Raw genomic sequence first — 23,432 nt, forward strand, 5'->3', positions numbered from 1 at the left:
TAGCTATTATTATAAGCAAACTCTGCTAGCGGCAAATAATCTTCCCAGTTGCCTCAGAAATCCATTACACAACACCTTAACATATCCTCCAATATTTGAATCACCTTCTCTGACTGACTATCTGTCTGGGGATTAAGCGCAGTACTAAAGTCCAGTCTAGAACCCCAAACGTCGTGTAATTTCTTCCAAAACTGAGACGTAAAGCGAGGATCTCTTTCTGATATAATAGAAACCGGTAGCTCATGTAGTCTTACAATCTCAGCCACATACAGTTCTCACCGTAGAGATAATGCCTCCAAATTTTTAGTACGAATACCACCGTGGCTAACTCTAAGTTATGAGTAGGGTAATTCGCCTCGTGAGGCTTAAGTTGATGAGACGCATAAGCAATCACTTTACCCTCCTACATCAGTACACAACCCAAACCAACATGTGATGTATCACTGTAGACAATGAATTCCTTCCTAGACTCTGGCTGTATTAAGACAGGGGCCTCGTCAGAACTTTCTTCAATTTCTCAAAAATTTCTTGCTGCTTATTAGTCCAGTTAAACAGTACCCCTTTACGCAACAACTTAGTCAGAAGGGCAGCAATTAAGGAAAACCCCTCAACAAAATGTCTGTAATACCCTGCCAGACCCAGAAAGAATCGAATTTCAAATACGGTCTTAGGTGGTTTCCAATCCAGTATGGCTTCAACTTTTCGAGAATCAACCCTAATCCCCTCGGCATATACCACGTGACCCAGAAATGTCACTTCTCGCAACCAGAATTCATACTTGCTAAACTTAGCATACAGTTGTTTCTCCCTTAAAATCTGCAGAACAATTCGGAGATGTGCATCATGATCATCTTCGGTTCTCGAGTACACCAAGATATCGTCTATAAATACCACCACGAACCGATCCAAGTAGGGCTAGAATACTTAGTTCATCAGGTCCATGAAAGCTACTGATGCATTCGTCAGCCCAAACAGTATCACTAGGAACTCGTAATGACCATAACTAGTCCTAAACCAATCTTATACACATCAGCCTCCTTAACTCTCAACTGATGGCACCCAGAATGAAGATCTATTTTGGAGAAAACTGAAGCTCCTTGCAACTGATCAAATAAATCATCTATCCTCGGTAAAGGATACTTATTCTTGATAGTTAGTTTATTCAATTGCCGATAGTTGTTACACATGCGCATGGTTCCATCCTTTTTCTTTACGAACAACACTGGTGCTCCCCACGGGGACACACTAGGTCGAATGAATCACCGATCCAACAGTTCTTGGATTTGAGCTTTTAACTCCACTAGCTACTTCGGTGCCATCCTATAAGGGGTGATGGACACTGAAGCCGTTCCTGGCAGGAGCTCAATTCCAAATTCAACCTCGCGGCTCGGAGGCAACCCAGGGAGCTTATCAATAAAAACATCAAAAAAATCTTTAACAGTTCTAACATCCCCAACAGAAAGACCTCTAGAAACAGATGCACCAATATAAGCTAGAAACGCTTCACAACCCTTGCGAACCAGTTTTTCGACACTTAAAGCAGATATCACATTAGACACAAAATCTCTTCGCTCCCCAATCACAACCACCTCCTCATCCTCAATAGTCTTTAACACCATACGCTTAGCAGCACAATCCAAACTTGCACAGTGTTTAACCAACCAATCCATCCCCAAGATTAGGTCGAATTCACCAAACGGTAGCTCTATTAAATCCGATAGAAATATAATTTCTTGAACCTCTAGGGGTACATCTCTGAACAACTTGTCTACCCTTACCGATTGCCCCAGTGGACTCAACACCGTCATCTTGTTAACAGTACTTTCACACATGATACCCAAGGTGCCAGACACAGTGCATGCAATGTATGAATGTGTAGACCCTATATCAATTAAAGCAGTGTAAGATACATTATGAATTAGGAACGTACCAGTTATAACATCTAGAGCGTCACAATCCTCACGGTGACGAGCAGCACAGACCAGTGCTGGCTGTCTTGCCTCACTGTTACCAACACCTCTGCTAAATGTTCCACAAATTTGTCCCACACCATTACCACCTCTAACCTGCCCACAGCCTCTCGGTGGTTGCTGACCACCTCTAACTAGCTGAACAAAACTCTGACCTACAGCTTGCATCTGAGTAGGCGTCTGAGGACAATCCTTAACCTGATGCTCCTTAGACCCACATCTAAAACATGCCCCAATCTTCTTCCAACACTCACCCAGATGATATCTCCCACAATCAGCACGAGGCTGAGGTCTTGCAACAGAAACCCCAGCTCGGACTGGCCCATCAAACCTGGCCTTCTTTTTAGGCCTTCTAGAAGAACTTGAGGGCTCTGAATCCCTCTTAAACCTGCCCCTATCTTTCTCATAGTTCTGACGCTCAGAGCGTTTCATATCTTCGGCGATTTCCACCTTTTCAACTAGGGCAGCAAAATGTCGCTCCCTCTACGGAGCTATCAAGACTCGCAACTCATCCTGAAGACTGTCCTCAAATCGTACACATCGTTCACATTAAGTCACCACTATCTCACGAACATAACGACTCAGTCGCAGAAACTCTGCCTCATACTCAGCCACAGTTTTATTCCCCTAGATCAAACTCAAAAATTCCTTTCTTTGGGCATCCACATAACTTGCGCCCACATACTTTCCTTGAAAAGCTGACTTAAATAAATCCCACATTAATCGATCGGCCTGAGTACCTTCTCTCACAGTGAGCCACCACTAATAGGCCTCATCTCTCAGTAAAGACACTGCTTCTTTAATCTTTTGCTCAGAAGTGCAATCAAGGTCATCCATTATTCTCTCCATGGCTTCCAACCAATATTCAGCCACATTACGAGCTACTCTAAAAATACCCCTAAAAATTTCTACTCCATTCGACCGGAGTCATTCTAAAATTGACCCACGGCCCACAGCACCGTTACTGGTCCCTGCAATCCTTTTCAGAATATGGAGCATAGCTTGGGATAGTGCATCATCCCCAGCCGCTCGATCGAATGATCCCGTCTCAGTCACTGGTGAAGCTAGTACCTCTCTAGCCTCAACATTAAGCATGTGGCCTGATGCCGAAGACCCAGCCCTAGCACTTCCTCGGCCTCTACCGCGGCCACCCGTACCCCTTCTGCAAGTACCCCTAGTGCTCATATCGACTAACGTATTATCTGTTTTAAGAAGTTTTATGCATTAGTGAGTAATTCCAGTAATTATTAATAGATATCTTATGAAAAGCAGTAGTCATGGTTTTGTTTTCGCAAATCAAGAGTCTCCCTACAGTTTCCAGTTTTCCTACAGTCTCAGTTTACTCTAACTAAAGAGTTTCTGTACAGTCCTACAATCTATGGTAGTCTCTCAGTGAATTTTAGTTCAAACAGTCTACGGTGTAAAGAAAACTTACGGATTCAGCGCTAGAGACTCGGTGTGCCACACTTGTAAACCTTTCAAAACACTTTTCAAAACACTTACGGATAAGGCCTTTGAGGGATTAATTTTTTTTTTTAAAAAAAGGCTTTAGATTTCCTTATTTAAAACTGCTAAACATGAATTTTCAAAATTAACAACTATTTTCCAAAAACACTTAAAAACAGACGTTTTTACATTTCAAACTTTAGTAGCTTCCGCGATTGGAATAACCTAAAGTATCAATGCCAGACATTAAGTAAACATTTTTGACGAGATGATTTGCTAAATTCGAGCAAAAGGATTTAAACATAGAAATGAACCTTTAACGACAAACTCAGTTTTGATCGACATTTTGATGTGACACACCAGATTCGGCCATAACGTTTGGGCTGGGTTTGGGGTGTTACAATAAATTTTAAATTAAATTTAATATTAAATCTTATTAAATTACTAGAATATTTATCTACAAGATAAACGTTAAATTAAATTAAATATTAAGATAATCACTTTAATGTTAAATTAAAAAAATATTATTAAGATACGTATTAAATTAGATTAAATATTAAATCTATTAAAATAATATTATTTTTGGAACAGTTAATCTGAAATTAAATTCTCTGGTTGAGTCCCAAGATGAGCGTAATTCTTCCACTGCTCAACCACCGAAGAACCATCACCGTCGATCATTTTTCAATCATCGGATTGCCACCGTCATAGTTGTTGGCACCTCGAGTTAGTTCGGTTTCTGCCGGTTCGATTCGGGACAGTGATGGCCTGACTCGTCTGGTCCAGCTACCAATTGGACCGTTGGCCCGGTTTTACATACTAGGCCCAGTTCGACTAGTTTTTAGGTCTTGGTCTCAATTTTGGGCTCCCGAACCCAATTTATTTATTTTTTTAGTTTTATTTATTTATTCATCATTCAAATACATAGAAAACAATTACATATTTACTACAATATAAGCACATTTCTCAATAGTTTTAAACTTACTTAATCTAATTAATCTTTCTTAATTAAGCTTTTTAATCATGTTTTAATATTTAAACCACCATCATCCACTAACACGTATTTATAAATGGTTTAATTTCCATTTTGGATCTTTCACTAATTACAATTTAAGTCCCTAAGTTTTTGACCAATTAAAAACATATAGCGATTGGACATTTTCAATTTAATCTATATACCCTAATTAAGAAATTAATAGAAAAATTGAAGGACCAAACATTAATATTCTTTTATACCAACTCAATATTTACGGATCCGATTTACAAAAAAGAGGTTTTGAAACTGCATTTTTCGGCACCACTGAAAAGTGAGCTGTTACAACTCTAGTATAACATTCCAGTATAGCAATGCCTATCGATAGGTGTGTGCAAAATTCGGGTAAAATCGAAAAAATTTGGTTAACCGAATTTTTTCGGTCGGGGGTCGATTAATTATATTTTGATTTTTCGGTTAACGGTTAATTCAGGTCGAAACCAGTCGGTTAACCGAATTTTTTCGGTTTAACCAAAAAAATTAATAAATAAAATTATAATATATAAATAGGCCCACTATTCACCTAAACCCAATCCAAACCCAAGTATCCAACCCAACCCAACCCAATCATCAAAATTACAAATAATTTAATAAATAAAAATAAAATTCTAAAACTAAAACTAAAACTAAAGTCTAAAAGTCTAAACAAATAATTAAATAAATAAAAATAAAATTCAAAGACTTATGTAATGTTTTTAATTATGTAGTGATTCAATTCGGTTAATTCGGTTAATTCAGATAATTCGGGTAATTCAGTTAATTCGGGTAATTCGGTTAATTCAATTAATTTGATTAATTTTTAACCAAAAATAAAAAACATATAATTTTTGGTTAATTCAGTTAACTGACCAAATTAACCGAAAATATTTCGGTTCAGTTAATTTTTTTGAAAAAATTTCGGTTCGGTTAACGGTTAAAAATTTTAAAAGGTCGGTTAATTTGGTTAATGTTATTTCGGGTCGGTTAACCGACTGAACACCTCTACCTATCGAGCATCGCCTCCACATCCATGCCGCATTTGACCTCAAATATATTATATCTAATAGGGTTTAGTGACATTAGATATCTATATTCCAAGCTCGTAATTCTCTTCCAACCTGAATTCGACACTTTCCTTCTAATTCTTGATTGAAGCTCGTTCAATTTTATACTCCGGTTGAAAGTCACTTCTGTAGATTGGGCTAATACAATAACGACTCCAATATCAGTGTCACAAATTTTATCATTGCTATAAATAATAACTCTAATTCGTCTACTCATCTTTGCCCAAATAACCTATTTCACATGTTTAAAATGAAAACATTATATAGAAAAATAAGTACTCATTATCTAAATTTAAACAACGACACTTACTTGAACTAATTTACTTAGTTGAGTCTATTTTTAAACTTTAAAACTTTAACATCAATAATGACCTCCTTGTGAAAACAATCTGCTTGAAATTTAACTATGGAAACCTCTACACATAATTGTCTTCATTTTATAGAAAATTCTACCACTTAATATAAAACATAATTTCAAAATGTTAGAAAAGATTGAACATGACAAGTCGAAAAAACGTTTTTGACAAGAATTATTTTTTTGAAAAGTTATTAAAAATAACATTATTATCTGTCACGGAAAAGATTGGATAGAATGTTTGAATTTTATATTGAGATTTTCAAATTTAGGGTTAGGGGAGTCATAGTTTAAAAAAAATGGGCCATTGGGGACACATTTAGCAGGAACAAAAACTCTTCCAGAGATGTTTTTGTATTCTTTATCTAAAAATGACATACTTCCCTGAAATTAAAAAAAAAAAACCTAAAATCCTAATTTTGATTTAAAAATGACATATTTGCCTAATTCTCCCCAAAGAAAAAACTAATTTTAATATTATTGAAAGATTTTGAATAAAAAACTACAACAAAAGTAATTAATTAATATTATTAAAACAATTAAAAACTCGCCAAAAGCGATCTAATTTTATTTTCTGAAAATCTCGTTCTCTACTTTCCTCGATCCTTCGATTTTCTCACCAACCAAACAACATATCACTGTTTAGGGTTTTTGTTTTTACTATTATCTTCCTCCAAACCCAAGCGAGATTTTTCCCTCTTTTCTTCACAACCATACAGATCACAACTGCCCCTCTTTCGTTCTTAATGTAAAATGTCAAATCTCGGTGACGATTTCTCTCAGTTCGATATATCAAAAGAGGTACTTTTTTTTTTGTTTTTGCTTCAATTTGTGTCAATACTGTCATATTTTAGATATTCAATTTGTTACAAAAATTGTTTCTGTTTCTTAATTTTGTTTTTGGCAGGAAAAAGACAAACTTGTTGCAGAAGTAGTTCGTTACATATTGTTCAAAACACATCAAAATTCAGGATGTCCAATTAAAAGGGAAGAACTCTCTCAATTAGTCACTAAAAACTATCGTCACCGTTCGCTTCCTGCTTATATCATTAACGAGGCTAAAGCCAAACTCTCCACCATTTTTGGCTACGAATTAAGGGAACTTCAAAGATCACGTCCTTCTTCCACAAGCCACTCCCGATTGTCTCAACAGAGTAGCAATTTTATTGCCACCCTTTGTTTGGATTTTGACAAGTTTATATCAGATTTTACTCTTGACTTCATAATTTCAATGGTGTTTATTGTTTTTAAGGTGGAGTTGATGCTAAATCCTATGTTATCATAAGCCAGTTACCAGCTGAGGTGTATAAGAAATATGTTGAGGATGTTAATACATCTCATCTTACTGGTTTTACTTTTGTTGCGATCAGTATTGTGCAGCTTGCCGGAGGTAAAATTGCTGAAGGTACATTTTATTCATCTATATATTAACCTTAAAATTTTGGTATTAACTTTTGAAGCCAAACTTGCTGTACGTATATGGCATCTTCTTTTTCTTTGTTTTATATATTTGTAGATATGCTTAGTAGGGTGTCCTGTTCATCTGTCAGCCAAGTGAATTTATCTAGCTGAAAGTTGTCATCGATTTGTCACATGTTTAATAGTGTTCTCTTGATGAATTATGGGGTGAATTTGTTTTTCTTGTTCAATTTTTTGCGCATTTCTTTTGTTTTTAGATTTCCACACAAACTACTACTCTTGTGCAGATAATCTTTGGCATCATTTGAAGAGAATGGGATTGCATGAAACTGATGAAAACCACCCAGTTCTTGGTAATGTGAAGCAGGTATTGGAGACGCTTGTACAGCAAAGGTTAGGGTCTTCCTGATTGTTTGTTGTTCATAATGCCTTCTACTTTCATCAGCCAACTGAATTTGATAGTTCCTTAATGGCTGTTCCTGTATTCTTTTTGTAGATATTTGCAGAAAGACAAGGTCAGTGGCCCTGAAGGTACTACTTTGTTTTATGAGCTTGCTGAGAGAGCTCTAGATGGAACCGTAAGTGAGAGGATTAAGCAATACATATCACAGGTATTGATGGCAAATACTATGTTTGGTCTTTATGGATAATATTTACTTATGCATTGCGAGTTCTTTTTAAATGCTTTTACATTGCCTTCTTGATGAGGCACTGCTTTTTCTGTCTGATACTTTCCATGCAAATTTGATTTGGGAAAGGTCCATGAATACAGCTGCTAATGGAGCTTTTCCTCTCCATTAGTAATTATAATTGTGTATGTTATAGGTGTTGATTAGGTACAAATTTATCATTAATAATTTGTCTTCGTGTATGGTCATGTACACATTCATGCAACTGTTTCAAATACTGATTTGGAATGATAGATTCAGGTCTTGCTTTCATTTTTGCAGCAATGTTTTCTTTGGTTCTGGGAAAGTTGCATGAACATAATACTGCTACTAGAGCTTTCCCACATAATTGGTAGTTTGCGAACCTGTGTTTACTTTTATTCTGGACCATGGACCTTCATTTACAGCAAACCTACAATTCTGGGAAAGCAAGTGACGTATGGTAGAATCATGAATATTTTATAATGCATTTTCATGTTCATTTAACTTTTCTATGCTACACTCGCAAACTCAAGTTTACATTATCATTATTGATGGCACTGATCTTTAGGGATGCCTTATCTTGGCAGATTGTAAAGAAAGATGATGCCACCGTGGATATCTTATAATTGCTTGATGCTAGCCATTAGCGAGTAATTGGAGGTAGATGTTTGAGTTCTTGTTTCATGGATGATTCATGTGCAAATGAAGCTCAGTTCCTCATTGGATGTTTTTCTTGTACAGAAGGTTTAGGAGCCTTTCTAGTCATTTAGGTGCTGCTGCATTTGCTATTGTTTTTTTGTTCATTGCTAGCCTGGTACCCTCCTGCTATTTATGTATCTCCGTGAGCGTGACATCAGTTCTTGGGATTCTAATGGGATCGGTTTAAAGCAATTGTTCAAACAGTAAATACCGATTCATTTTAATTAGACAGTATCTATATTATCTTGAGATTACCTGCGCTCAAGTGGATGGCACTTTGCTGTTTATACCATAACGCGAATCCTCTTTATCCGGAGTAAGATTTTGCGTTGCTTCTAATCACGGAAAGGTGAATCATTCCATCAGAAGCTATGCAACTGAGCAAGATGGTAGCCTATTATGGTCGGGGATGACAACTGCATCAAATGGACCTCAATCTGATGCTCAAGTTCATGTATTCAAATCTGTCCCGTACAAAAGTTTATCCAATACGTAAGGTTTTTTATGTTCAATCCTGATTGAGAAAATATTTATCAGATCATATATCAAGGTATTCAAAATACTGCTCAACTCCCGAACAAGTAAACAAGTACACACCACACTTCCAAGTAACTAATCAAGATTTTGCAGCTCCAAGTGATAATAATATAAGACAGAACACGAAGGTTTACCATTATTTAACAAAACGTGGCAAACATGCTTCAAATGAGCCAAAAATGGCTTATACCATCGATACATTGCTGTACTTGGTTAACCTATTCACAAAGTTTCAGCGCCGTTTTTTGGTGTAAAGACGTATTCTAAATAATATTGACAAATGAAACTTCACTAGTTCAGGGTCAACATGCCATAATTCAAATTAACACCAAAGTTGGTGTATTAAAAAGTCATGTAACAAAAGGGCTCCTGCTTCCATGAGATTGCGGCCAAAGATTTCATAGGAAACAAAATATACCTTTATATCCCACACCATCTAAGGAGTTAGCGACATCCAGTTATTGGCACAACACGATTTGTGTTGGCGTCACCAATTGAAACGGTAGCAAGGGATTTAGAGGCCCATGCTCTAGCATTCATTGCGCCTTGTAAGTTGCTTCTCTTGCAAGGTTCCTTCAGGGAATTAAACAGCTGGATTGCTCGTTTCAGATAGGCCAAAGGATGTTCCAACAAAGTCCCCAGTTTAACATTTCGAATCAGCCGTCTCCATGTTAACTGAGCAAATACAAGAAAAGTAGGATACAATAGGTAAAGCAATCTAAAAAGCACAAAAGTGGTGGCCAGAGCCAAGTATGTCTCTTGTCGAAGTAAATTCTCCGGAGATCTTGCCCACGAGAATGGGCAGCTTTCCTGCTCAGTGCTATTATGCTTCTCTTGATTTGACAAGTGTCCAATTTTTTCCAATGATGTTTTATCCAGAGAGTTCTTAATGCCTACAGCAACGGAACATACTCATTAGAAAATTAAACAGGGACAATAAGTATAAGAAAGGGAAAAAAAGATACCAGCTAAGATACTGGCAAAGGAAAGAGGTATGACATGCTTTTCATAGCCTCCACTGTAGAAGATTAATAAACACCGAACTTTTTTTTCAATTGAACTCCCTATCTTGGAAATGAATGCATCACAAATTAACATTACTTGGTGGGGAGCATTTTAAGGTGGGAAACAAAGAGCAGGAAGGGATTGGAAATTTGTTAAAACCCAAGCAAAGACGACAACTTGAGGATATGTTTATTTGGCATGTAGGATCATAGATCCTATATGTAATGTGATAATACACGATTTTATTGTCAGTCAACTTATTTTATCTCCATTTGCATCATCCTACTCATGTAGGATTATAGTCTTAAGAAGAGGACTGCTATGATCCCAATAGGATGAATTTATGAGGGGATGAGATGCTACATTTTAGTTTTACATAAGTCAAAACTAAGACGAAATGAGGAAAATTTATTGCTCAAAGCTATCTTATCACTCTTATCCCATCAAAGCCATAACCTTATGCACTCAAAACACACAAACACACACCCAGAGAGAAAAAAAAAAGGAAAAAAAAAAAGAAGAAGCATGATCGAGCAACCAGACAGGTAAATACCACAACATACTAGCTAGGACCAGAAAGCATTATTAACAATAAGTAACATAAAAAGCAGAGATCGAAGGATGAAAAATGATCTCTATTAAATCTACTGCATAAACCAACTCAATGAAATACAGATATCACAAAAATCAGAAGTTGCAGAACAAAGGCCTTACCAGTGACATCACTATAGAATGCCCCAAGAGATTCAAAAGATCGGTTTCCATGATAACGTGCACGCATCGTAGAATTTAAAAGGAAAAGAGTAGGAAACCCATGAACGCCATACTTTGAGAGTATGCTGAAGAAATCAAAATCCACTGTTTAGTTTATATATACTCGTACCATGCAAATACCAAATAGAAGTTATACATTTGCAAACCTTGGTCTGACAGATGATTCTTCAATGGCAAAATGGGGAATGCACGGATAGGAAGAAGAAAGGATATTGAAGCTTCGTCTAAAAGACCTTGAAAAGGGGCACCAAGATGCATAGAAAAGCACTGCTACATATCCATGACCGTTCCTATATACCATGTTAAGTGCCTTTTGCATCGAAACCTCATCTCCCTTCACCGCAACAAAGAAAAAGTATAAATAAAAAATTGCAGAAACAAAAAATTGATCAGAATTCAATGCAATTTCAAACATGAACTTATTTCAGAAATGTTAGTTCCTTTAAACCCAATGCTATGAACTGGTAGAAATTAAAAAAAAAAAACAAAAATAAAAGCTTAAAGAAATTTAAGATAAGTATATTTCCAATTTCACCACGAACATTTGTAAGATTATTGAGAACTAATCTAGCGAATTTATATAAAATGGAGAATTGAACGATTTTTCTTTTCTTTTTTTAATAATCAATGAATATGTTTCTCAGCTCATACATGATAATAGGGTATTTTCTCTAATTTGAAGCCAAATTTACTCTGACAAGCACCCGAAATGAAAAAACCCAAAATCCATTCCTTTTTTTCTACTGCATATATTCAAGGGGAAAACAACTTTTGACTAACCCTAATTAAAAATGCAGCATAACATAGCCTAAAAAGATATAATTTTCAAAAGGAAGGGGTAAAATGAATAAGATAAAAAGGGAAAGAGAAGCAATGAAAGAATCTCATGGTACCTCGATAACGCCAACGAAAACGATAGATTGAGTACGAGCAGAGGTAATAGGACAATAGGAGTCTCTGAAGTCAAAGATCGCGTCGGAAACGGAGACCTTGGGACATAACGGAACCCTTAAAGGGACGAAGACGGCGCACGTTAGCCTCCACCAGAAAACCAGTATTAGCATCCTCGTTTGCCATGCCTTCGTACCCATCAACTACCGACAATGATTTGCCGATTGACACGATTTTTTTAAAAAAAAATGTTTTAAGGCTGGCCAATTTATAATGATTGTTTTTTTATATAAATTTTTAAAAACCCTAAAAAGTGATTTCACATATTCAATCGGAGAAAGGAGAAAATAGGGAGGAAAAGTTGTTACATAGTATATATACATACATATATCACGGAGGAGATAAGTTGTAATGTATTTAATGACATTTTGGGTATTATGGGGGAACTTCAATTTGGAAGGATCGAACTATAAAAGAGTTGAGTTAAGCGAAAGCTGGTCTTCTAGTCATAGAGTAAAAAAAATCCAATAAATAAATTAATGTTAGTGCGCTTTTGGTCCTTAATTTTTTAATCCAAGAAATACTTCAAGGTAAATTTGTCACTATACTAATGACGTACCTGATAAACAAGAAATAATTCAATACATTTTCTTATTGAAATATTGACAAAGAAGATTTACTTTCGTGAATTGTCGTTTATAATTACTAGTATATTAATAAATAAAGAAATTGCTTTTTTAATGAAACAAAGAAATAAATTGTTGAAAGTCTGACAACTTGGATAGTTTACATTTTCGTTGGATTTGACTTATTTCTCAAGTACAATACAATTTTTTTGTAAAGTAAAATTTAGGACCACAAGGATTGAATGAAAAAAATCACTATTTCTGTGAAAAAAACCATAAAAATTGGTTTGACATTACAAATCCAAATGTTCATTAAATTATTAAATTTTGACGAAAATTCAAATACGAAATCCAATTCGATTTTGTTTCAAATGGTATTTAGATTTTAAAATCTATAACTATTTTCGTATGCTCAAATGAGATATCGATTTACATATTTGTAAAATAAAATAAATTTTATACTAGTATAGGAACTCAATACTTCGATGTAGAATCCTTTCTTACCAAGAAACCAAATATTTAAGGTAAAAAGGCATTCAATGTATGTCACCATCTAATAAAGATTTTTTATTCCGGTAATAATATTTAAATAGGAAACGATTTAAAACAAATTTGAACGTTAACAAAACAATCAGATTCAAGTAATAATAATAATACAAATATTAAAGCTGCTAACATCTCTACTAAAATCCAAGCTTATATACAATCAATCATAAAATTAAGGTTATATGAACCCGTATTCAAGACCACAATCCTTTATTTTTCCCTTTAAAATATCAATTCTCCTACCATTACCATTACCAATAGCAATAATTAATTTTGTTTTCAAGTAGGGTTAAAATTATTATCAACAATCAAAGGGGTAATCCTACCAGAAACATATTAACAAGAAAAGCTATGGGAATGTTTTAGAAATTGTGTTCCAAATCCCTTTTAATACTTGCATTTTCATGATATGATAACATTTGTACCACACAAAAAATCTAAAGTTTGAAACTCTCAAAATTCATAAAAATGGCATGATAGTGCAAATAAAACATCTGAAAGCAGAAAAGAAAATGCCATAGAAGGATGGAGAGATATCTGAAAACTATGAAAACTGAAAATACAACAGCATAAGAATTTTCACAACTACTCTTACAAGAAATCATCAAACAAATCCGAGGGGAGAGAGGAGGGGGAAGGTCCCTAATGCTAATCTGCCTGAACCCTAGTTTAGACTAACACAGCAATGGTAAAAACAAAATGCAGGGAGTCAGTTTGTGATATACATACAAATGAACCAAGCCCCAAGCAGCATAATTGTCAAAAAAGAGTAATTGCCGCACGAAACATTCAAATGCCTAAAAGTACAACAGAAGCTAAGGTTATGCGTCTCGGTTATTGCCCAAGTCAGTGTGTAATGATTTCTCAATTCTTGTGCTGGAAATGAAGAACTAACACAAGATTCTTGAAAATCAAATGTCAACTGATAAACTAGATGATTTGGACCAAGTGAAAAGGTTCAATAGTGAAAGGCAAAACAGAAGTCGTACCAGAACTGCAAACTCTGCCTCCTGAAATTAGAGAGGACGATAATTTGATCAACCTATAAGCACTAGTTCAGCCTTCCAATTTGTTTCAGCTGCTGCCTGCAAAAGTTTTTGAAGCCATTAGCATACCTATATTTATCTACCATCTGTAACGATAGTAGTCGTCTTTTCTTCAGTAGGGTTAGAAGCATCAAGGTGAGAGGGAATAAAGTTGTTCAGCAAGTGCCGATAGAAAGAAGCAAGCAATAAAAAGAGCTGCCATTCGCTTCATTTTCCATGCTCTCAAAAAAATAAAATGAAAGAGATGAGCATATAGACTGGGAAAGGCATGGACATACAAAAAGCTCTGAACCAAATTCCAATATAGTGTCTATTTGATAGAATGATAACTTTGAGAGGACCCCATACAGTATCTTGTAGGAATGCCAAACACTTCTTTTGCAGATATGAATAGCCCTTTTTCTGAGCAACTCCAACTTTTTCAAGTTACCATTGCAAATTGAAAAATTGAGCAAGTGACTAGAACATCAAATCACATCATTTGAAAGGAAAGGACCACAGCACATTATAGGCTAAAGAAATACGTGATGTCAGATGTAGGGACTTTTCAAAAATCATACAAGAGAATACAATGTACCTTCTTTTAATCAAAATTTTTTCAGGCACAGCAGTTTGTGTCCAATTTGGGTACGGTAATTTGTAAAGATTATATTGTATATTACACCATAGCACAGCCCAAGCTTCAAAATAACCTTGAACGGTATCATCTAGATTGAATCCCACTGAAAGATGCTGAAAGCTCTAGCAAGGTTTATTCCATACAATACTTACAGCAGAGGCCTTACTAGTTGTACTCCAGTGTAAAATTCACACACACACACACAAAAATAAAAAAAAAGATATCACAAAAATTTACACTAATTTATGTAGGGTCTTGTTTTATTTCCATTAATCATGTAGAGGTTATAATATTTAACCATAATCAACTTGAATTATGTCACCTTGAGTTGGGAACTATATCAAATGCTAGCAGTTGTAGTGTCCTTTAGAGAATAGTACATACATACCAATCAATCCATGCAATCACAAAAACTTGCCTTATATCTGAATAATAGCTTGGTTGATGTGGAAGTTACCTTGTATCATAGACTTGGGAATCACACATGCTGGTATGCTTGTAAACATGCTATTTTACATAAAATCATGGTTCCTAGAGAACCTAGCCCGACAGTTGGCACACATAACCATTGTGCTTCTCTGTGCTGCGATGTCAACAGCCTCATTATAAAACTGATTTCCACACCAGGAGCACAAGGTAGTGACCTGATGTCTGCCAGCTATTTTAGGCAACAGCGGCAAAGCATCCTTTCCAAGCCACACAGAGTCAAACTTTAATGCCATCTCTGAACCATATGATGGTACCTTGGAGTTTCCTGAACGAGAACTTGGTTGAGCAGTCATAAAACTATATTCCATGTGTTCCAAGTTATCTGATAAACCTGATTCATTGCTGCACTTCCCACTAATGTTGAACATTTCACTTTGACCCTGTCCATTATGACAAAATTGCAGTCAAATTTCATCAAGCAAACTACCACTAATTCATTTTTAAGCATGTATTTACAGCCTCTCAATTATACGATGATACCTTCGAGTTCCCTGAACAAGAACTTGGTTGAGCAGTCAGAAAATTATATTCCATATGTTCTATGCTACCAGATTGCAGCCCTTCAAAACCTGCTATACTGCTGCACTTTCCACTAATGTCGAACATTTCAGTTTCACCCTATCCATTACAACAAAATTGCAGTAAAAATTCATTAAGCAAACTAACACGAACTTATTTATTTAAAAGCTTAACTTAGTGGGCAAATATAAATTATTTATTTGCTTTCTACTGAGATAGACGTCAGCGTTCAGCCATGACCTTCACTTTAAAAACTTAAATTCAAGATCCCACACCTTGAAAAATCTAGCAATTGAACATAACATACAACCCTCGACACAATATAGCAGTTTCTTGCTTTTTTTGCATTATATCAGAGCTTATAAGAGAGAATGAGAGATCATATCTGTACCTTATGTGACATCCAGTCAAATGTGGGGTAATAACCAGATGATGTCAACAATTGAGATGAAGTATCAGCCAAACCACTCAGCAGAACATTTCCTTCATTACTTTTCCATGTGAGCCCAGTCATGGAATCCTCAATGGGTCGTGCATGATTGGAATAACCAATCATTATTTCATTATTCCTTGCATTTTGAAAATCTTGTAACCTAGACCCATCATGAGCTGTGCCTGCATGAACCATGTTCAAATTATTTGCAACATGTGTTTGTTCACTACTGGATAGACCGAAGAAATCCTCAAAAGCACCTTTATTTTGCTTTGGTTCAAGAACAACACCACTGCTAATACCAGGTACATTATTTTTAACAGAAATTTTTTCCCTATTTCCAGAAAAATGTGGGGAACAACTTTCCTGAACAGTGCCTGTCAAAGCAAATGCGCCTACTCTAGCATAAGCATTTCCAACAATGGAGCTTCCCCCTTTGTGTTTAGGTTCCTCTTTCGTAAAGAAAGAAACTTTGTTCATACTAGTTTCATAGTTACTGTTTTGCTGATTACCATATTGTTGATAGAGAATGCTCTCAGACCCTTTATCCTGTTTATACTCCGGTGTGCAAGTATGTGTTTTCTTATATGAAGCTGGGCCAAATAGACGATCTTTAGTCTTTTCATGTTTGACACTAGCTAGGATGTTAGGATCCACTCCACTGTTACGGCTGTTCACACCCGGACTTAATCCTCTATAATTTTGGGCTCCATCAAGCTCAGACACCTCCACCGTCCGGCTGAAGGCCTTAAATGCATTATTGTCAGAAGGAAATATTTGCTCCCTGCCATGTGAAGTAAGCAAGACCGTTTCACTTTTCTCTTGTGAGGGCTTTTTCATGGGGAGATGGCTTTGAAAACAAATGGTAGGGTCAATGTTAGCAGATTCATTGACCATAATAGATTCCGGATCATCTAAAGTGCCAGAAACAAGAATCAAACTATTGTTGATGACACATGTTTGATCACCTTTAGACAAACTTAAACCACATCCAGAACCTCTTTCATGTGTAGAATCTGTAGTAACAGAAGCCCCTTTCAAATGATCTACAAGATTAACTCTTTGTTTGTTGCCAGAAGGAATAAGTGAACAACCTTCATTGTAATTTCCCTGTACAGTATCAATTCTGACATTAGACAGCTCTGTGCTAGTATCAGCACAACCAGCTTTTGGGTCATCCCTTGTAGCTTTATCCTTCAAATCAACTTCCATCCCTTTCAAAAAGCTAGGAAAATGTCCATCCTCGGTATTTTCATCACTAAACATATTTCCCTTAGCATTTGGAGCAAGGAAACTAGTGTTCGAAGCCATCTCTCTCTTCTTCTCCTCCACTGAATTAACAGCAAATCCAACATCAATTTTATCTGAAGATCGGGAAATCCCTTCTTTGTCAGACGTAAACAAGATGTTTTCCGAACCCAAACAAACATTAAGATCAGCAGCTGCAGTAGCATCAGTGATGTCCCCTTTATTATCAGTTACAAAACAGAATTTACTTTTTGTATCACAGTTTCTGTCAGCTAACACTTTTTCACTCATGTTAACCTTATCCTGTTCATCATGAGACAATAAACTGCCTTCATGATTGTATTTATCAGTAAACGTTTCAACCAGAGCATTTTCATTAGATTCACTGCACCGAAAACCAGGTCCTATTTCATTACTGCCAGCAGAATTTAATGGCTGAACGGTGTTTTGCTCTCCAACTGAACCTTCAACTTTCTTCATATTGTTCTCCATGTGGATCCCAAGATGGCTACTGTAGCAGTTCCTTTCTTCAAACAGTTGGTGACAAAACTGGCACTCATATTTTCCATTTTTTATTTTTACCTCCTCATTAGCTGGGGTACCATGTCCAGAACTCATTGCTGATCCTTTGTGAGATGATAACAGGTGGCATATAAAATCATCTTGCAAATTAAAAGTCATGGTGCATTTGTGGCATTTTATCGTTTCAGCTCTCTGGACTTCCCTTGGACTCCCTATTTTTAGTAAGGGAGCTCGCGTCTCATTTTCAGAAGATCTACATGTAATTGGCAACTGTAGACAGCATTTAATATTCTCATCATCAACTGCATAATCAAGTGGAGATGAAGTGTAAATGATGAAACACAACAAGAAACTTACATTTCCAGGTGTGGGTTTGACACCTAAATCAATGCCATTGTCAGCATGACTCAACGTTTCCACACTTGAACCTTTAAGTCCACCAAAGGAGAGCAAGTATGAAGAAACCTCCTTGCAGGACACAAACTGTTGGCCATTAGGGCTGGAAGGTACAGAATTAGGGAAAAGAGTGTAAGAAGGACACAACCAACAAAGTTAACAAAAAAGAAATTGAAAACTGAAAATCACAAGCAAGAAAGTTCTTGAATCCCACCTCCCTCCAGTCCCTATCTCCTGCCCTTTCTTCCCATTTTTTTTAACTTTTTTTTTTTTTTGGAGGGGGTTGAGGGTAGGGGACTGATAAAGAAATGTAGCAATTGAAATAAAATCAATAGAAATGCAACAAGTCATGAGATAACTGCTAAACTATATATATATGAAACAGATCCTAAAGACAACGAACATTTCAATATTAATTGAATACAAGTTAGGAGTGCCGGAAACATAATCTACTTTAGCAAAAGCAACAAATAAATAGAATTACTCAAATTTGACTTTTATCTATTTCCTTTTTTTGTTAATAAGTCATCTAAATCTCTCTTAGTGGGTTTCATGTATTCAACAACTAATCTGATAACTAAAACCAATAAGGAAAAAAAAGAACGTACTCTACCATCTAAACTCTGAAGATTCAAGAGCATTATATTAAAATTTCCACAAAAAGCTATATGAAATTAACCCAAAAATAGATGAAAAAAATTTTAACATTTCAGAGCAAAAACACTAGATTATTCTCTACCAAAGAAACAAAAGAACAAAAATTCAACAAAAAAAAGGCTGGAGAGAACCAACCTTAGATGTAGGCATACTACGACGCATGCAGAAATTATGTGTATTATATTTAGCACAAAGAAAACAGGTGCAATGATGGCATTTCTAGAAGAAGGCTTTGGTCTACTCTGATTGGTCTAAAACAGGTGGTAAGAGATTATCCCTGGATTCTTCTCGATGACTTTAATGTCACTCTTTTGCCTCCAGACAGCTCGAACTATAATGGGATTCAACTATTAGTTCTGATATGAAGGACTTCAGAGATTGTCCGGATTCTCTTGAAGTTTTTTATTTTCCTTTTAATGGTCCATTATTTTCTTGGACAAATCTTCAAGATTGGAATTTCTTGGCTAAGAAGTTGGATAGGGTTCTGATTAATCATAGCTGGCTGTTTTGGCTTCCTCAATCTAGTGTTGAATTTCTTGCTCCTAGGTTTCTGATCACTGTTTAGCAGTTGCTTGGTTACAGAAGCAGCAATTCTCCCCAACTAAACCATTCAATTTTTCAATTTTTTGACTCAGCATAAGGATTTCATGACAATAGTTCAAGAATCGTGTGTCTTACCAGTGAGAGGCAATCCCATGTATGTTTCGTTTTCGAAGATGAAGAGACTAAAGAAGGAACTTATTGCTCTAAACAAACATTTGTATGATGATATTTCTCAGAGAGTAAGGGAGGCTAGAAGTCGACTTGCAGCGGTGCAGTTAGCTGTTCTAACTAATCCACGCGTGACTCTAGTTGAGTCTCTACTCAGTTTGAATGAAGAACTGAAAGAGTTAGAGGAAGCTGAGAAGGATTTCTATAAGCAAAAAGCTAAACTGAAATGGCTTTGTGATGGGGATCATAATACCAGTATTTTCTACAGCTATGTGAAAAAAAAAGACAGTCAATTGATGTCCTTTTCGATGAAAATGGGATCAGGCTTGATACTTTTGAAAAGGTCGCAGAGAAGATTACAGGGTTTTAACAGAAGCTGATTGGCACTGAAGACATGAATGTTATTGGTGGTTCAGCCGAATTGTTTAGAGACCTTCTGCAATGTTCTGCAGACGAGGAAGCTAAGTTGATTAAAGGATATGGTAGGAATACCATTTTTGCTAGATGTGCACTCAAAATTGATTTGAAGAAGGCTTTAGATTCTTTGAATTGGAAATTTATTCTTGCTATCCTTGTTGCTATTGATTTGCCTAAACAGTTTGTTAAGTGGATTCAGGCTTGCTTCACTACCTCTAGATTCTCTATAGCCTTAAATGGTGGTTTGGTTGGTTATTTTAAAGGGGCTTGGGGTATTAGGCAAGCTGACCCATTGTCACTCTACCTTTTTGTTCTTTCTACGAATATACTATCGAAGTTGTTGGATTTCGAGGCTAAGGAAGGTCTTCTTAGCTATCATCCTAAGTGCCATAGGATTCAATTAACTCATCTGTGTTTTGCAGACGATTTGCTAATCTTTTTAAAGGTAAAGTTGATTCTGTAGTGGGTATTTGGAGTGTCTTTGCAGACGATTTACTTCAGCTAAATGCAAGTAAAAGTGAAATCTTTGCAGATGGAGTGTCTCGTGAGGAGCTCGATTTTATTCAACATTTGACTGGCTTTAAAATTGGGCAGTTGCTGGTGCGTTATCTTGGTATCCCTCTAGTTACATGAAAGCTGTCTGAGAAGGATTGTTTTCCATTGTCGGAGAGGATCAGATCTAAGATCACAAGTTGGGCTGCAAAACTCAACAGTTGAGTTTTGCAAGGAGAATGCAATTTATTCAATGCAATTTATTCAATCTGTTATTTTTCAAATGCAAAACCTTTGGTGCAAGCATTTCATTCTTCAAAAAGGGATTCTCAATCAAATCAACCAAATGTGTTCTTCTTGTTTTTTTTTTTTTGGAAAGGCAAAGAGGATTCTACCAAGGGGGCAAGAGCGAGTTGGAAAAGGATTTGTTCTTCTAAAGTTGAGGGTGGTCTTGGGATGAAAGATCTTGAAAGTTGAAATAAAGCTTGTATTATCCAACTGATAAGAACTATCTTAGCAGGTCAGAGATCACGTTGGATTGCTTGGATTCAAGAGTATTTGCTTAAACGTTCCTCTTTAAGTCAAGTGCAGCTGAAATACAATACAAGTAGGAGCTGGAGGAAGATAATAAGGCCTAGGGAGGAGACTTTGGTTGTGCTGGGCAGCTCTGAGCTAAATGGGAGGTAGGTTACTATTTCCAGAATTTGGGATAGAATCAGACCAAAGAATGAGAAGATTGCATGGCATATGATAGTTTGGTTTCCACTTCATATTCCCAAACATTCATTTATCTCTTGGATGGCTATCCTTGATCATCTCCCAACAAAAGATAGGTTGATCGAGGGGGGAATGAGATGAAATCAGGGACCATTTCTTTGCTGAATATGCATTTGCAAAAATGATACAGGAGCAAGTTTTACTTCTATGCAATATTCAGAGGGCTATAATGTCTTGGCAACTTGAATTTAATTGGATGTGTAGCAGACTTAAAGGTAAATCTCTTATTACAGTTATCTTAAAATTGACATGGAATGTTTTCTTTATGCTATTTGGAAAGAAAGGAATCAAAGGCAGTTTAGGCAACAGATATCCAGTGAGGAGGTGATTAATAGAAGTATTAAAGAGCTGATCAGCTTCTGTGCTTAGCTTGAAACATTTGGGAATAAGTGGTATATTTTTTTTGTTTTGTATAGGTACAGGGTTATGTTGTTTTGATTGTTTTTACAGCATTGGTTGTTTCTTTGGATGAATATAAAACTTATCCCCCCCCCAAAAAAAAAAAAGGTAAACAGCGTTGATAAAATATGCAGGCTATGATTAACGAGAATATTAAAATAAAAGTAAAAGAAAGTAAAGGAAAACCTTATATATCGGCTACAAGCTAACCAACAATGGCCGGCTCTCTTCTTCACAAAGAGCATAAGCTTCCACCCTTTTGGAAGCACATTCCCAAACCCAGCTGCGTCGATAATCCTCTTCTTCTGGCTTTTACTCGCCCATTCACCTTCTAAACCCTTCATAAACTCCAGCAGTTGCACCTCTGTAACAATCCCCTCAGTCCTCCTTCTCAACTCCTCTTCAATTCCCAGAATCGCCTCTACATTCACAAACGCTGCCTTCTCAATTTCGCTCTCAACTTTCTTTTCCTCGCTTGCAATCACTCTACTTTGACTCTCCTCCCTTCGTGGCCGCCCTCTCCTCCTCTTCCCTCCGTTACAACTGCTACTATTACCGGCATCCGCTGTCTCATTTGGCCTATCAAAGATTTTCATTTCTTTATATTCCTCTATTGCTAAAGGCTCGCTCTCAATCAGCCAATTATCTTTCCCGTCCCTCCTTGGCCTCCCTCGCTTCCTTTTTCTTAAACTACTACTAACAATGTCCACCGGAATATTCTGCAAACCGGAATTCCCGTTTGGATATTCAATTTGAACCGGCACAAGATCCTTGTCATCGTACGGTTCGTCAGCTTCGGGGTTAGCAGGCAGCGAATCATCGATGTTGAAAAGTGATTTAAGCAGAGAGAGGGCGTTAGAGCTTTCTTCGTCAAGAGATTCAGGGTTTAGGTATAGTGAACGAGAAGGGAAGGGCTCGGAAGGAGGAGAGGAATGTTGGTGGTGTAGGTGGCTGCGGGGTGCGGCGAAGCGGAGGCGGAAGAAAGTTTGTTTGCGGCTTCCGGCGGATTCGTTGAAAACGGAGCGGTCAATTTTGGGAGTGAAGAGTTCGGTTTCGGCATTGGAAGGGGAAGGAGAAGAGGAGCATAAAGCAAGGGAAAGGAGGTCGGGTTGAGAGAGGAGACGGAGGTCTACGACGGGGATAGATTCGATGTGGAGGTGATTGCGGTGGTCGACGGTGGCGGATGCCATCGAAAACAGAGGGGAAAAAAAAAGAGAGGAAAAAGCGGAAGTGTTCTCTCGATGCAACTGATTGGGATGGGATTTATTTACAGAGAGAGGGATTTGATTTAATTGCCCAACCAACTGTTGCCACGTCGAATTATAAACGGGACGGATCGGATTTAAACCGGGTTTTTACTTTTTACCCGAAATACTAGCCCAATCGCGGCCCCACCCTGAACTCTCAGTTTGGGCTCATCCAGGGGCTTTAGCTAAGTTGTATTAGAATGTCCAATCCATTTTCAGTTGTATTAAATAGTTTCATATAATATTCCCAAAGTAAAGTCTTGTATAAACAAAATATATAAAACAAATTGAATTATTGGCACTGTTACAAATATTTTAGGCATAATGATTATTTAAACCTTTAGTTTTACAAATAAATTTATTTTAGCTCTCTATTTAATTTTTACCTTTTTAGCCTTTGAACTTATGTTTCTTTTATCAAATCACCCCAAAATAGAAGGAAAAATTAATGCTTTTTAATCTAGAT

The 23,432-nt window shown here is 36.5% G+C and overlaps 3 protein-coding genes across 11 annotated transcripts; 1 reads left to right on the plus strand and 2 right to left on the minus strand.

The window, feature by feature from the left end:
• The first annotated feature begins 6,393 nt into the window (after window positions 1-6,393).
• Window positions 6,394-8,864, plus strand: LOC105785279 (uncharacterized). Of its 7 annotated transcripts, none has more exons than XR_008196898.1 (8): window positions 6,397-6,648; window positions 6,755-7,001; window positions 7,100-7,252; window positions 7,554-7,659; window positions 7,763-7,877; window positions 8,217-8,376; window positions 8,504-8,576; window positions 8,658-8,864. XR_008196898.1 is itself a non-coding variant. In XM_052632581.1 (7 exons), the coding sequence occupies exons 1-7, from the start codon at window positions 6,601-6,603 to the stop codon at window positions 8,518-8,520; spliced, it is 831 nt and encodes a 276-aa protein (XP_052488541.1). In that variant the 5' UTR covers window positions 6,394-6,600; the 3' UTR covers window positions 8,521-8,864. The 7 variants fall into 7 exon arrangements, 5 of the variants coding, with proteins under 5 accessions (XP_052488541.1, XP_052488535.1, XP_012466725.1 ...); XR_008196901.1 differs by having other exon boundaries at window positions 8,661-8,864; XM_052632581.1 differs by having other exon boundaries at window positions 6,394-6,648; window positions 7,100-7,237; window positions 8,504-8,864.
• Window positions 8,865-9,263: 399 nt separating this feature from the next.
• On the minus strand, window positions 9,264-12,408 carry LOC105785278 (5'-adenylylsulfate reductase-like 4). The gene is made up of 4 exons (XM_012611266.2): window positions 11,825-12,408; window positions 11,078-11,265; window positions 10,872-10,996; window positions 9,264-10,045 (listed from the first exon to the last, which is right to left on the minus strand). Exons 1-4 carry the CDS (start codon window positions 12,020-12,022, stop codon window positions 9,597-9,599), a joined length of 960 nt encoding a protein of 319 aa, XP_012466720.1. The 5' UTR covers window positions 12,023-12,408; the 3' UTR covers window positions 9,264-9,596.
• A 1,112-nt stretch (window positions 12,409-13,520) lies between these two features.
• On the minus strand, window positions 13,521-22,969 carry LOC105785277 (uncharacterized). 3 transcript variants are annotated; one of them, XM_012611265.2, is made up of 7 exons: window positions 21,906-22,969; window positions 18,228-18,369; window positions 16,361-18,140; window positions 16,059-16,282; window positions 15,629-15,766; window positions 15,117-15,528; window positions 13,521-14,079 (listed from the first exon to the last, which is right to left on the minus strand). In XM_012611265.2, exons 1-6 carry the CDS (start codon window positions 22,907-22,909, stop codon window positions 15,172-15,174), a joined length of 3,645 nt encoding a protein of 1,214 aa, XP_012466719.1. In that variant the 5' UTR covers window positions 22,910-22,969; the 3' UTR covers window positions 13,521-14,079; window positions 15,117-15,171. The 3 variants fall into 3 exon arrangements, with proteins under 3 accessions (XP_012466719.1, XP_012466717.1, XP_012466716.1); XM_012611263.2 differs by having other exon boundaries at window positions 13,521-13,791; window positions 13,984-14,079; window positions 16,059-18,140; XM_012611262.2 differs by having other exon boundaries at window positions 16,059-18,140.
• Between the last annotated feature and the right edge of the window lie 463 nt (window positions 22,970-23,432).

Source organism: Gossypium raimondii, chromosome 1 (genome assembly GCF_025698545.1).
Source record: "Gossypium raimondii isolate GPD5lz chromosome 1, ASM2569854v1, whole genome shotgun sequence".
NCBI lineage: Eukaryota > Viridiplantae > Streptophyta > Magnoliopsida > Malvales > Malvaceae > Gossypium > Gossypium raimondii.

Coding starts and splice junctions, on each gene's coding strand:
- LOC105785278 (XM_012611266.2), bottom strand. CDS start 12,022: ATGGGTACGAAGGCATGGCAAACGAGGATGCTAATACTGGTTTTCTGG. Junction 11,266..11,824: donor TTTTCGTTGGCGTTATCGAG/GTACCATGAGAT, acceptor GTTGCGGTGAAG/GGAGATGAGGTTTCGATGCA. Junction 10,046..10,871: donor ATTCTATAGTGATGTCACTG/GTAAGGCCTTTG, acceptor CCGTTGCTGTAG/GCATTAAGAACTCTCTGGAT.
- LOC105785279 (XM_052632575.1), top strand. CDS start 6,601: ATGTCAAATCTCGGTGACGATTTCTCTCAGTTCGATATATCAAAAGAG. Junction 6,649..6,754: donor AGTTCGATATATCAAAAGAG/GTACTTTTTTTT, acceptor TGTTTTTGGCAG/GAAAAAGACAAACTTGTTGC. Junction 7,002..7,099: donor CTCCCGATTGTCTCAACAGA/GTAGCAATTTTA, acceptor ATTGTTTTTAAG/GTGGAGTTGATGCTAAATCC.
- LOC105785277 (XM_012611263.2), bottom strand. CDS start 22,909: ATGGCATCCGCCACCGTCGACCACCGCAATCACCTCCACATCGAATCT. Junction 18,370..21,905: donor GCTTGTAGCCGATATATAAG/GTTTTCCTTTAC, acceptor TGTACCTTCCAG/CCCTAATGGCCAACAGTTTG. Junction 15,767..16,058: donor TTGACTGGATGTCACATAAG/GTACAGATATGA, acceptor TGTAATGGATAG/GGTGAAACTGAAATGTTCGA.